At 36.6% G+C, this 15,444-nt stretch overlaps 1 protein-coding gene across 9 annotated transcripts in view; it reads left to right on the forward strand.

Moving 5' to 3' along the window:
- NBEA (neurobeachin) overlaps positions 1–15,444 on the forward strand; it is a 680,460-nt gene that overhangs the window by 630,469 nt on the left and 34,547 nt on the right. For all 9 annotated transcript variants that reach the window (XM_047854707.1, XM_047854709.1, XM_047854711.1 and 6 more), the window contains one exon: positions 5,458–5,625. In XM_047854707.1, coding sequence (XP_047710663.1) covers positions 5,458–5,625 — 168 coding nt within the window. The remainder of the gene's footprint in view (positions 1–5,457; positions 5,626–15,444) is intronic.

Below are 15,444 nucleotides of genomic sequence, written 5' to 3' on the forward strand. Positions count from 1 at the left end.
TAACTGGATTTTCTCTTCTCTTTGCACAGTGACCAGCAAGACAAGGTATAAGACAATATATAAGACAGATGTTTAAGACAGACGGTGTATGCAGTGTATAATGTATAACACTATCTGTTGAATCTGCTACCTTATTGTTTCTTTGCTATTTAATCTTGTAATGCCCCTCCCCCCAAAAAACCTGAGACAAAATTATTTAAACAATTAACTTTCCATTGATTCACTCTGCTGCCTCTCCAGCATATAAAATAGGATAGGATAAATAACTATAGACTTTAATTGAATTAAAGAGTGTTAGAAAATTTTTAAATTAAAAAAAAACATATAAAGATTGTTAGAAACAGGGGCACCTGGGTTGCTCAGTCGGTTAAGCATCCGACTTCAGCCCAGGTCATAATCTCACAGTTCATAGGTTTGAGCCCCGCGTCGGGCTCTGTGCTAACAGCTCAGAACCTGGGGCCTGCTTCATATTCTGTGTCTCCCTCTCTCTGCCCGTCTTCTGCTCTCTCTCTCAAAAATGAATAAACATTTAAAAATTTTAAAAAAAAAGGTTGTTAGAAGCAAATAATGACATAATAATTTTTTTAATTGAGATGGAACAAATATTGAGAAAAATATATAAAATATTAAAATTAGCACCAAAAGAACTAAGACTTAAAAGTCTTTAAAAAATTTAAATGGTAAAATCTTCCCATCTCCAAATTATCCAAGGCCATATTATTTTACGGGTAAATTCTACCAGATTTTCAAGAGATAATAAAGTCATTTCTTAGTAAGTTGTTGCAGAAAACATGGCCATCCATGAGGCTAGTGTGATCTTGACTCCAAAAGTAGCTAAAGGAAGCAAAAAGAATAAATAAATAGGGCCATTTCATGTATGGATATAAATACAAAAATTCTAAGTCAAGTATTATCTAACAACCCAACAATTATGTATATAAAATGTGTGAGTGTATATATGTGTGTCGGATCAAAACTAATCCTTCAAGATTAGGAAAAAGAGATGCTCCATATCACTACTATTATTGAATGTAGTCCTCAAGGGTGAGAACAATTCTATAAGAAGAAATAAAGAAGTTTTAGGTATATGGGGCACCTAGGTTGATCAGTCAGTTAAGCACCTGACTTTGGCTTAGGTCATGATCTCATGTTCTTGAGTTCGAGCCCCACATCTGGTGAGCTCGAGCCTTGAATCAGGTGAGCCCCACTTCTCTCTCTCCCTCTCCCTCCCTCTGTGCCCCTTGCTCACTTGCATCCTCTCTCTCTCTCTCAAAAAAAAAAAAGTTATAGGTATAACTAATTACCACAAGCAAAATCAACTTATAGAAATCAATGGCATTTTCTTTACATCATCAGTAACCAACTATGAAATATAATTTTAGAAATGTTATCATTGCATCAAAACTTATAGACTATCTGAGAATTCCCACATCCTTTATGGAGAAAGTATTAATTTTTAACTCTAATAAAATACATAGAAAATAATCTGTATAGGTAAAGAGACATTCTGGGACCTTGGATGGGAAAACCTAGTATCAATTTTCCAAATTACTGCACGAATTTATTGGACTCCCAATCACAATTATTTTGATGTATCCATGTGCACTTATTCTAAAAGTTACAGGGAAGAATAAAGGTCCAGAAATAGCTGCATTGACTCTGAGAAAGAAAAAGAAATCCACCAAATACAAAGATATCTGAGAAATAAAGATAATTAAAAATAAATAAAGGTAACAATAGAAATAAAAAGAATGGGACAAGCTGGAGACTCACACATATCCAGAGAGAGAGAGAGAGAGAGAGAGAGAGGGAGAGAAGAGGAAAGAAGGAAGGAAGGAAGGAAAGAAGGAAGGAAGGATATAAAGAAGAGGAAGAAGGAAAAAGGGAGGACAGAAAGCAGAGAGAGAAAGAAAGAAAGAAAGAAAGAAAGAAAGAAAGAAAGAAAGAAAGAAAAAGAAGGAAAGACCTTGCAACCCTTTTATTGGTTGTAATCACTTGGCTGCTGATTGTATTGCTTTTTCTAGGTAGGTTATCATATATGTAAACACTAGCAGTTTTACATCTTTGTTTCAAATATACACACACTAAAGATGACACTACAGACCACTGAGGAAAGGTGTGTTTGTTTAATGGATGGTATTGGAAAAACTGACGTACTATAAAAACAAAAATAGTACTGGATCCCTATTTAATACCACATGTGAATGAAAGTAGACTCGAGGTGGATTAAAGATCAATATGTGAAAAGTAAGTCCATAAATATATAGGTAATACATCAAAATTATAGAAAGTTATCTTTGTAACTTCAAATCAAAATCCCAAGAGTATAAAAATAAAGAGAAAAAAGTATTTGATTATCTCAAAATTAGGAATTTCTGCTCAACAAAGAACAATATGGATAAAGTTCATAGACACATGACATTTGGAGTAATTCATGTGCAGTGTTTAAAACCAACAAGGAACTATTATCCTAAATATATCAAGACCTTTTGCAAAGTAACAACATAAAGATAGGAACCTCCATAAAAAGATGAGCAAAGGGTGTGAACAAGAAATTTATGGAAGAGGAAACCCAAAAGGCCAACAAGTGTATTAAAAAGATGCCAAGTTCCTTAGTAATCAGAGGAATACAAATTAAAACAATGAGATATTGATTGTTTCGTATCTATTACACTGGCTAAATTAGAAACCTGTATAATATCAAGAGCCAATGGGGATGTGGACATATAGAACCCTTTATGCACCACTGGAGGAAGTGGAGCTGGGCAGCCATTCTGAAGAGCACCTGCAGACTAATGGCTGCTGAGTCATGGGGTTTATACACATCCACTGTGGTGACACAGCAGTCCTACTCCAGATTATGAGTCCCAAAGAAATTCTTACAAAGATCCAAAAGGAGATGCAAAAGTGGACATTTATCACAGCATCGTATCATGGGGACTTAGAGGCAGTCTAATGCTCATTGCTGGGGGGAGTTCTATGCAGCCGTTAGAATCAGTAGACTACCGGGGCACTTGTGTGGCTCAGTTGGTGAAGTGCCCAACTCTTGATTTTTGTTCAGGTCACAATCTCAATGTTCATGAGTTCAAGCTCCACTTCAGGCTGACAGTATAGAACCTGCGTGGGATTCTCTCTCTCTCTCCCACTCTCTCTGCCCCTCCCCTCCTTTCTCTCTCTCTCTCTCTCTCTCCCTCTCTCTCTCTCTCTCTCAAAATAAATAAACTTAAAAAAAATCTTTAAAAAAAAAGAAACAATGGACTACCTATACATACAGTGACATAATCTTAAAAATCAATGCTAACTGGAAAAAAGTAAGAAACTACATGAAATCTATAACCCTATATCATTTTTATGAATCAAAAATGCATACACAAATAATGAGTAATGTTTTATAAAAACACATGCAAACAAAAGGAGAGACTTCAAACACATTACAGATGTTGCCTCTGGTGGAGGAGAGAAATGAAAGTAGTGGATAGAGAGAAAAGAGAACAAATAGATTTTTAAAATTCAAATTAGTGAAAAATAATCATTCCTTCCACCTCTCGTATCTGCATTAGGCATTTTATTCAATAATTGCTTTACTCCACAGAATAATAGTGAATTTCATCAATCCTTTCCAAATATGTTGTTAAGATTTATTTGAAATTGTTGCTGATTAACTGATTATGTGATGATGTTGGTAGAATCTTCCTTTAAATAATCTATCTGATTTCAGTATTATTTTGAACTCCTGTGAATACATTTGGACAATAGCTACTCCATAACTTTTTGTTTTTCATCCTTTTCATTTATTGCACCAGGCACTAATTAGACTGACTTTTTTCTTAACTAACTAGTTACACTGCACTTACAAAATCATTTGTGTACATTGACCAAACCAACATTTATGACATAACCAATATAGAATTTTAGCCAACCTCGTTCTTCTATTTTAGTCTCCTTCCCTGTGCTCTAGTCTGAACTATTATATCAAGACCACTACGATAGAGAATACAAAAATCCTGTTCAATTTCAGTACAGAAATTACCCTTTAATAAAGTCTAATTGTTTATATTTCTGAATGAGAAACATGCACAATAATTGGTTTAAGTAAATATCAAAACTTTTGAGAGAAATAAGTCAAGAAGAAGTTGAGGGGAATAAAATTAGTAGTAAAATGTGATCACAGGAAAAGTTGAAAAGTATCATTCAGATATTTTATAGATTAAAAAAATGAAGTATAATTATCAGAAGGCTAATTTAAGAAATCATTTATTAATTAAGTGAATCCAAATTGGTGTCAACACGTTGGAAATCAGGGTCATGAAGCCAGAGAATGACTTCATTCACATATTTAGTTACAGCTGTAATTTAGAAAATTGTGTAATATGGCTGCACTTAGTTGAAATTTAAGAAGCTAGTTCTACAGCTTTTGTTCATGTTGCTGAAATCAGTGTGCTCTTAAAATCAATAAGAAATTGATGACAGGTGACTGCAGTAGGTGAGAGGCATAGTGAGCCATACAGTGATTGTCACTGTTCATATCACAGGTGTGAACAGAACTCCGTGTCTACATGGCCCGATACTTCCAGAAAGCTTATGATGGTTTCTTGGGGAATGACAAGGCCTTCTTTTTTTTCTGACCCTTTACGGAAGCTTAGTATGGTCATTAGTTGTCATTAATTTGCATTCATTTCCTACTAGCTAGCAAACATCTAAAATCGCCCAAGGATTTCTACCCTGTATAAAAGCAAGGATTCATTTGTAGCAGCAGGAAGATGTCCCCTTTTCGTAGGGTTAGAGGTAAATTTGAGGACTTCAGGCAGGAAAATAAGTGTGTATCAATGCATTTCTAATAAAATTGTTCAGTTTTAAACTAATGCTTAAAAATTAGAAATGAAATTATTGTAAAATTAGAACAGGTACTTCAAATTATTTTGTTTTAAACATGAATGTGGCTTTTTTTTTTTTATTTTTTTTTTCAACGTTTATTTATTTTTGGGACAGAGAGAGACAGAGCATGAAAGAGGGAGGGGCAGAGAGAGAGGGAGACACAGAATCGGAAACAGGCTCCAGGCTCTGAGCCATGAGCCCAGAGCCCGACACGGGGCTCGAACTCACGGACCGCGAGATCGTGACCTGGCTGAAGTCGGACGCTTAACCGACTGCACCACCCAGGCGCCCCTGAATGTGGCTTTTTTAAGAAATCTACTTAATAGTAAAAATTGTATCATATACATAGCTGGAGCCACAAGAAAGTTAAGCATTTTAGAAAGGGAAAATTTTCACTCATGTCTGTGTTTTATTGGAGGTTGTATGTTACCATTTCTAGGAATAGGATGTATAATACATATAGATAAAATAGGGTAAAGCAAAGAACATATTGTACTCCTTTATATAGAATATTTCAAACTAAGAATAAGGGAGATTAGCTCAGTTTGTACTGTCTCTTATTTCTTTCTTGACTCATTACAGGCCCTGGAAAGTGAATTTGTTTCTTGCCAACTCCATCAGTGGATTGACCTTATATTTGGCTACAAACAGCGAGGACCAGAAGCAGTCCGTGCTCTGAATGTTTTTCACTACTTAACCTACGAAGGCTCTGTGAATCTGGATAGTATCACTGACCCTGTGCTCAGGGAGGTAGGTGTTAAGTCCCATATTATTCCAAAAATTTCTTTCATCTCTCAGAAAGACATTTGGCTTTCCATCTCTTTCCGTATACATTTCTTTGCAACATCAATTTTTACAAAACATAAATTCCAGAGTTTTTACAAATGTAGGAAAATGAATAATATATGTCAAAACCAAGTAATGAGACCATCATGTTCTTCTTTTTTTGAATTGTAGACATATATAATGCACTTCAATATCCCTATTTTGCTTGTTTTATTTTAGCATCTTCATTAAAATGCTTAATGCTCAGTGTGTGTTATTAATAAAACCTAGTGGGACATTTGAATATGAATAGTTCACATTAAAATAATCTGCCAGTATATATTTTCTTAATAAAAGCAAACCTGCAGACTTCTACACAGAATGCTCAAAAAATGCATTGATAAAATAGATGAGGGTATATAGTATTTTATTCCAGAATATTCACCAAAATGCATCAATGAAATAGATGAGGGTATAGTATTTTATCCATGTAGGTTCTTACCCTGAAAGTTTATAGCTAACAGTTGGGAATTGTGTGTGCGTAAGTATTTTTAGTGAAAATATTCCTGGAAAATATTATTTAAATCACTTCTGCACTGCACGAAATGACTTCAGATAGGTGAAGGAGTAAAGAGACAACAGCTGCTGGGTGAGCATCACTGCCAAGGAAGCCATGCCCCAGCCTCTATTCCGCCCGGTAGCTGCCATCTGCTGTGTGCAAAACAAGCAATCATGGAATGCTTGTTGTATTTTTTACTTTTAGTCTTAGAGGTGGAAAACTTGTAGATTTGGGAAATAAAGCCCTACAAGAAAAATTTGCATCCATAAAGTTACTTCTTATATACCTCTACAAAAGCAAAATGGTTCCATTTGTATGGCTTCAAGCAGAGAAAAGAAAAGGGAAGAGGCTCACAATGAGTGCTCATTGGACCCTTAGGGCTGAATATTCAGAGAACACATTGTAAGCACGTTATTAGGTGCAGTGTTACATCGTGTTGTATGTGCAAGGAAACGGATTATTGCCTGAAGCTGGAGGAAGGGAATAGAGACAGAGAATGAATGAATGAGAGAGAAGTCAGATAGTATGAAATTCATCAGTGAAAGAAGGGATTTTCTCTGCAAACCATTACACTCTCCTGATTTAGTATCCCCTGTACAAACTGTAATCAGATTATTTTGTAGAAGATATTCTCAATTATTCTGTTCACAATATGCCTTTGTTTAACACATGTCCAGTTCTGTAAACGCCTTACAGATTGTATTCCCCTTTTAGACCCAATATCTATAGGATCAGAAAAAAAAGAAAATACTTGGAATAGCTTATTGTTGTATTCCAAGACCAGCTCCAAGTTGCTTTTTGACTTTTAAATATCATATGGGATGCCTGGGTGGCTCAGTCGGTTGAGCGTCTGACTTCTGCTCAGGTCAGGATCTCGTGGTCTGTGAGTTTGAGCCCCGCGACGGGCTCTGCGCTGACAGCTCAGAGCCTGGAGCCTGTTTCAGATTCTGTGTCTCCCTCGCTTTCTGCCCCTCCCCCACTCATGCTCTGTCTCTCTCTCTCTCTCTCTCTGTCAAAAATTTTAAATATCATAAACCATTTTGCTCCTGAATATTACAGGAGCAAATTACACATTTTTATTACACATTTTTATCCATTATAAAGTTCTATCCTTGTAAAGAAAGTTGCAAGTTAATCCTCTTGGGCAAAATATAATATTTTAATCATATTGTACATAATGAAAGTACAAGACCACATTACCATTGACAGAATAATACCAGACTTTTTTATATTCAAATGAGAGTAAATAAAGAGATAAATGGGAATAAAGAGAAAATGGAATTCGAATGGAGACTTTCTTTACATCGATATAGTGTTTATTATTTGAATTCTATAAAAATACTTGTTTCTATAAGATATCACACCATTGCTTTGGACAGTGGGGGGAAACACTATGCATAGGCCTTAATTATCAAGTTATAAGACTTCCTAATGAAACATTACATGAAAACGTGTAATTTTTTAAAAATTTTGGTTGGTTGGGAATGGTTCAGCCATGATGTTTGTTTATTAGATGGAGTGTCTGAACAGTATGCTTCTGCTCCTGATTCTCTCCTAGTGAGGCAGACTGCCGAGCACTAGGGTACCAGAATTCAGGACTCTTTCTTTCTGGCAGTCTCAGTCTGAGCGCCTAATTGCTGAACACCAAGGTTCCACTAGAGAAACTCCCAGACTCATTCTGTGATAGAGATGTTCACCCACCCCGGCTCCTCACCTGCCTCCCTGACCCAAACACACTGATGTCAGTTCTCAGGATACTTGGTAAGGGAGCACACACTTGGAACGCAACGACCTTCCCTCCCCCAGCCAGCATAGGCCCAAGCACCCACCAGCAGAGAGCAACATTTGCTCTGACCCTGAGGACCTGTGTCAACTCAAGACTGCTTAGGAAGATACTTTATTTCCTTAAGATCACTAAAGGCTGCTTATAATGTTGTAGCCATAGCAGATTGAATGATATCAAGGGATAGTAGCTAACTGTCCTTCTCCCTACTCCCCATCCTTATCTCATCTACCCTACAGAACTAACATATTCCCCCCAAAAGTTCTGCACTAATATTTAAGAACCTGCAACAGATGGGAACCCACCTAAAATCTGTGAGCTATCTAATGTCAACCAAGTCATCTAGCTCCCTCCACCTCAATTGCTGTCTCTGTGAACACGACGTATGTTTGCCAGCCCAAAAAGCACGTAAGATCTACTGTCGCACGATACAACTCTGCAGATAAGTGGAATGAAGTGCAGTATATTTGTTACTTGGTAGCCATCTATACCCCCTTACATATACATTTCCCCTGTGAAGGGGCCCTCTGGGAGGCATCTTTTATGAAAACATCAATGTTGAGATCCCAGAGGTCTGGGCTATGGCACCATGAATTAAGAAAGTTGATACCTACCTAAACGGTGGGACACAAACTCTTGAAAAAAAGACGTGTTCAAAATATTAACCCTCTTATTGACCTTAATGAATTTCTTTTACTTGATAATGTTTGTCTTTGTATTTTTAAAATACTAAGATCATTACATTTCACATAGATAAAACCAAAGGAAGACTATAGTTATACTAAACTGCAACTAGCCTACAGAAGATGAATTTTTTGATGCTTAAACACTTATTTAAAAAAATAAATATTTACTGTATGAATATCTGTATATGTCATATATATATATATACATGTATATATATACATAACACATATGTATATATATATACATAACACATATCCCACAACCTGCCATATCCCACAGTCTGCCTATAACTTTGAGCTTTGAGGTCAGTGCTAAAATTTGAGAAATGGCTTAAGGTTATTGATTCATTCTTCCTTGACAGGTGAAATCATGAAGCAGCACTAACCACAGCAATTATGGCATTAAAATGTCAAGAAATTAGAGGTCAGAATAACAGATAATTTTCTTCTCTATGTCAGATTTAAAATTGACATTCTTTGACAGCTTAGGATCTTTGCCTGAGAAAAATATGACAGCTTAACTTATTTTATACTTGTAAAGCAGTAACTGATAATAAACTTTATCATGACAGCCTCTGGGCAGAAACATGACAGAACAGTTCTGGTACAAAGCTCTTCTTAATATGTAAACACTAGATCTGTTGGATATTAGATATTATTTAAATTGTCTTAAGTCTTGGCTTACATCATAATCTTCTAGACACATTATTTCATAGAAGAGCTCAAGTGACTATTTGAGCAGTAATTTTAAGCATGGTAATGAATATTCTTTCTTACTACTTTTACATGTGAATAAAAATTATGTGGTTTGCTTCATATTTTTACTTGCCAAATGATGGCTGAGAGCCTTTATCCTATGACCTGCTTAGGAAATAGAATATTCTAGTTAATAATATCTGGTCCGGTGGTGTTCTAACTCCTTTCTACTCAAATGTAGTTCATAGACCAACAGTATCACCATCACCTGGGCACTTGTGAGAACTTCAGACTCTCAGGCCTTCCCAAACTACTAAGTCAGAACATGTATTTTAGGAGGCCCCCAGTGATTTGTCTGAGACATTAAAGTTTAAGAAGCACTGTCTACTGAAGGTGTGTAAGAAGATCTGGAAAGCTCCCCACCCCCCTACAAAAGTAAAGAGAATGATATGATGAACCCTCATGTACCTATCATTCAGTTTCAGATTTTTAACTCTAATTTCTTTATATCCCTAGCCCTTCAGCTATTTTTAAGTATACCTGCCATATCTGGGCACCTGGGTGGCTCAGTTCATAATTTCGGCTCAGGTCATGATCTCATGGTTCTTGAGTTCAAGCTTCCACGGCAGGCTCTGTGCTGACAGCATGGAGCCTGCTTGGGATGCTCTGTCTCCCTCTCTCTCTGCCCCTCCCCCCACTCATGCTCGCTTCCCCCCCTTCTCAAAAATAAATAAACTTCAAGTACACCTGCCATATCCATCTAACCCCATCTAACTACTTATCCACTGTCCCATTCCCCATCCCATGGGCATCTTAGGATATCCAGGGAGAAGGTTCAAGCAAATTTATTTTGAAGAAAAAAAAATCTTTGCAGGCATTTCATATGCATTCCCAGTTCAAACCATTAATCAGCCTAACATTCTCACTAAATAATTTTTCCAAGGACATCCATCCATGTAGTATCAGAGCCAGATTTAGAACCAGGTGAGAGGTCTCCTGATTCTCAGGTCAGAGTTGCTTTATACCCACTACTTTGTAGGAATTTTAAAATAACAATATTTACTAATACTTACTAGTTTTAGGGATGATACTCTTCTTACTTTCAAAATGATTCTTCAAAATAAGGGACCCCTAATGTGTATTCCCATTTCACTAATTTAACCTCTAAGGTTTTTCTTTCTATTTTGTTTATGCTTTCGAATTTCTTAAAAGTCTCAACTCAGTGAAAGTTCCCGGAACTACATGGGATATTTTGCGATGGCTTTAAGAAATCATTCTCAGCCATTTTGTTCATTGTTTATTCTAACCACTTCTCAGAAAAACATAAGTTTTATCTGTATTTAAGAGTTCCAAAGGCACAAGAGGATCATGCCATAGTCAATAGCTGGTTAGTAGAGAATACAAATCAAATGCCACAATTTTTTTTACCGTACTCATGAGTGAAGATCATTTCATTCTGAAATTGTTTCTAAAACTGATCACCCTTACAATCATGGATATAATTACTCAAGCCTGTCTGCCTCAGAGTATGATTATATAGTACATAGTAGGCAATAAAAAATGATAGAAAGGTGTAAACCAGATAATAGATTTTATCACAGTCCATCATTACAATTTGAGTGACATTAAGTGAGTCACTTTTGTATGCCTTGGTTTTCCTACCTATAAAATGATAACAGAAATGGTACCTAACTCATAGGTCTGGATTTGAGGATCATATGAGAAAAGATGTCGGGAAATACTTTGTAAACCATAAAGGACTACACAACCATTGGTTAGTGTTACCTAAAAGCGTAATTAAATGAAGTATCTTGGAAGAACTTTTGGTTTAGTAATTCACTTCTCTATATCATTGTATGTACCGTCAACACTGCCAAGCTGAAAAGTGACTTAAATGATTTCTCTTCGACAGTGAGAGGTATACACACAAGCCTCTCATAAAAGGCTGTTTTGCTGGCCAACTATTAGAACATACAGGTCAATCTTTATTTATTTATTTATTTATTTATTTATTTATTTATTTATTTATTTATCCATATATACACATCTATCTATTTATGCAGGAAATATTAAATATTAAATTTTAATATTACCAGTCATCATAAAAGTGTGATATTTTTAGTCTAATTTTTTGTTACTAATATTTCTTGGTCTTCTATTATGTTTTCTTCGTTTATCTCTTTCTTTGATCTGGTAAGGATAACAAAGCATTCCTTTGGATCTACCATAATGAGAATATGCCCAAAGGAAGTAGAATAGATCCCTTCAGTTTTTATTTTATCTTCTTGCTGAAACATTCCTACTACTACAGAAAACTGACATGATAAGGCTGTCAAGAACCAACAAGACAGACATGTCTTTAACCAAAACAGCTACAGTGTTGGCTTTCCTAGAAAATGAACTCATAGGGGCGCCTGGGTGGCTCAGTCGGTTGAGCGTCCGACTTCGGCTCAGGTCATGATCTAACGGGTCCGTGAGTTCGAGCCCCACATCGGGCTCTGTGCTGACAGCTCAGAGCCTGGAGCCTGTTTCACATTCTGTGTCTCCCTCTCTCTCTGCCCCTCGCCTGTTCATGCTCTGTCTCAAAAATAAATAAATGTTAAAAAAAATTAAAAAAAAAAAAGAAAATGAACTCATAAAATTTATAAGGAAAAAATTAACCCACTTTCCATCCTGATAATGTAAATGAAGGTATTTGTAGTGACAACACTGATGGCCTTGTGGGCATTGCTTATTCTTTCTGTGAATTTGTTATCCCTTGTCTTTTCCTTCCCCCATTTCTGATTTCTTTCTTCTATCTGACAAGGGATAGCAACACGCCCCTAGTGGATCGCTTGAGTGGGTTGTAGCCTGATGTTGTCCATTTACAAGGGCCACGATGCCTAATTGTCTTCATATGGGGGATGATCAGGGTTTTTCTCCCGGGAATTTATTCTAAGACATGATTGCAAGAAATGATCAACAAAATGGCTGATAAAGATTTCTTAAAACCATCTTAATTTTCCCCCTATAATTACTGGAGGTTTTACTGACTTATAAAAATGTTAGCAAATTCAAAACCCAAATTAAAATAGAAATAAAATAAAATAAAATAAAATAAAATAAAATAAAATAAAATAAATAGAAAGAAAACCCCTACATTTTAAATTATGGGAGTGGAGATGCACATTAGGTATTCATTTGGGGAGCAAGAAGAATATTATGATCTTAAAACTAGTAAGTAAGAGTATACATTCAAATGTGCCTGCTTATGTGTCCTTATCCACAGTAATAAGGCTTGCATTGCAAAGATTCAATGAATAAAGTTTCTATGTAGAAATTAGTATCAAGAAAATTAATGACACACATTTAATTTTGATTAGTGAATAAATCTTTAATTTAGGTTTATCTTTTCTCCTTGTAATTACTGCAGTCCTTAGCTAGTCCATGGTCATCAATCGTCCACTAGAGAAGCATAAATAATGCAGCTAGTCAGAGTGGGATATGTGTCATTTATGTGAGTGTGCTTTTTCTCGTCTTTGTGTTATTTTTATTGCATAGTGTTGAGAAGTGCTAATTATTGATTTTCAGAAATTAACAGCAAATGCTTTCACAAGCATCTAAAGTCATGTTTTACACCAGGAAGAAGGGTGAAAATTGCAGCCTGCTGTTTGCACTAGAAATAGCTGGAAGGGATTTCCTTATCTTCTATTAACATAGATTTCAGTTATATTACACAGTTGGTACCTTAGCATAAATTAACAGTTATTCAAAACATATTGCATGCTTCAATTTGTGGAAGTAGATATTACTCAATCTAAATACCTAAGCATTTCAGTTAGATGTTTAGAACTCATTTTTAAAGGTTTTAAACATATTGATAATGAGCTTACTTATAGCCATTTGAAATCTCAGTATAGTATATCTAAATTACTGTTTCCCATTTATGTCAGTATCAAAGAAGAGCACTTTGTTCTGCCAAATACACACAATACTATTTTTAATTTGAATTTAACCTAATAAAAGTGTATGATTTCATTTTGTAATGTTTATACCACCACCTGGTGAACCTTTGTCTTGATGTCATTCTACTTCCAAGCAAATCTTTTCAGCTTTTATTACTTTTATTATTATTTTCTTTCCATGATCAGACACTCCAAGTGAACTTATTTTGTCTGGTGGGGGAAGGTCATCACCTGTACTTCTACTGCTGTCTTGTTCCTCCTCCTCCCCCTCCCCTAACTTCTGCTTCCTGAATCGCCCAGCATAGAGTTGCTTTATATAAATTTATTCAACCAGGGAAAATTTGGCAGGTACATTGTACTGATTCCTCTCATATGTCACTGAGCATTTCTGCGTTGAGTCCTTTACTTAATTACTATTTAATGATCAACCCAAAAGTGAGAGCCAAAAACCTGGAAGAATCCTTAAGACATCATCTGGTAAAACTCTTACTTCTAGGTAGATCAATCAGTAACTTATCCAGAAAAGAGTGTTTTCATTCTCTTCCTGAGGATTAATGAGTATAGATTGCCAAGAGACTCAATGGCATTCCCCCAAAAACTTATGATAGTATTTATCCCCAAAATATTTTTTAAATATTTTATGTTTATTTATTTTTGAGAGACAGAGATAGAATGCGAGCAGAGGAGGGGCAGAGAGAGAGAGAGAGAGAGAGAGAGAGAGAGAGACAGACCTGAAGCAGGCTCCAGGCTCTGAGCTGTTAGCACAGAGTCCGGTGCTGGGCTCGAACTCATGAACAGTGAGATCATGACCTGAGCCAAAGCTGGGCGCTTAACTGACTGAGCCACCCAGGCACCCCTATCCAAAATATTTTAAATCCTCAATGAAAATGCCTCTTGCTTGGATGTAATCATATTTTGGTTAGTCTTACCCAGGAATGAAGCAAACAGTAGCCAGGATTTCCCTTATATAATATACCTGAATATCAATTCTATTTGTATCAATCACAGTGCGTCACCCTCCCAAGGAATAATGAAGGCTCCAAAAAAGATACACAAATGACCAAAAAGCACATGGAAAGATTCTTTTTTTCTTTTTAATGTTTATTTATTTTTGAGAGAGAAGAGAGACAGAATGCAAGCGGGGCAGGGGCAGAGAGAGAGGGAGACACAGAATCCAAAGCAGGCTCCAGCTGCCAGCACAGAGCCCGACCCGGAGCTTGAACTCACAAACCATGAGATCATGAACTCAGCCAAAGTCGGATGCTTAACCGACTGAGCCAACCAGGCGCCCCACCCTGGAAAGATCCTTCACATCACTCATCATTAGGGAAATGCAGATCAAAACCTCAGTGACATACTACCTCATACACGTTAGGTTGGCTACTATCAAACAATGCAAGAAACATAAAATAGCAAGTGTTGGAGCGGACATGGAGAAATTGGAACCCTGGGGCACCTGGGTGGCTCAGTCAGCTCAGTGTCCAACTCTTGACTTCAGCTCAGGTCATGATCTCATGGTTCCTGGGATCAAGGCCCATGTCGGGCTGTGTGCTGACACTGCAGGATTCTCTGTCTCCCTCTCTCTCTCTGCCCCTCCCCACTCATGCGCTTTCTCTCTCAAAATAAATAAACACTTAAAAAAAATAAATTGAGGGGCACCTGGGTGGCTCAGTAGGTTAAGCATCCGACTTCGGCTCAAGTCATGATCTCACCATTTATGAGTTCCAACCCCGTGTCCTGCTCTGTGCTGACAGCTCAGAGCCTGGAGCCTGCTTCTGCTTCTGTGTCTCCCTCTCTCTCTGCCCCTCCCCTTCTTATGCTCTCTCTCTCTGTCTCAAAAATAAATAAACATTAAATTTTTTTAAATAAATAAATAAATAAAAACCCTTATGCACTATTGTGGGATTGTAAAATGGTGCAGCCTCTCTGGAAAACAGTATGGAAGTTCCTCAAAATTTAAAAATAGAGCTACTGTATGATCTAGCAACTTCATTTCTGGGTATATACCCAAAATACCTAAGAGCAAGATTTTGAAGAAATATTTGCACCCCATGTTCATAGCAGCATTATTCACAGTGGTCAAAGGGTAGAAGCAGCCCAAGTGTCCATCAGCAGATTCACGAACCCATAAAACTG

The sequence above is a fragment of the Prionailurus viverrinus genome, chromosome A1, assembly GCF_022837055.1.
Source record: "Prionailurus viverrinus isolate Anna chromosome A1, UM_Priviv_1.0, whole genome shotgun sequence".
In the NCBI taxonomy this organism is placed as follows: domain Eukaryota; kingdom Metazoa; phylum Chordata; class Mammalia; order Carnivora; family Felidae; genus Prionailurus; species Prionailurus viverrinus.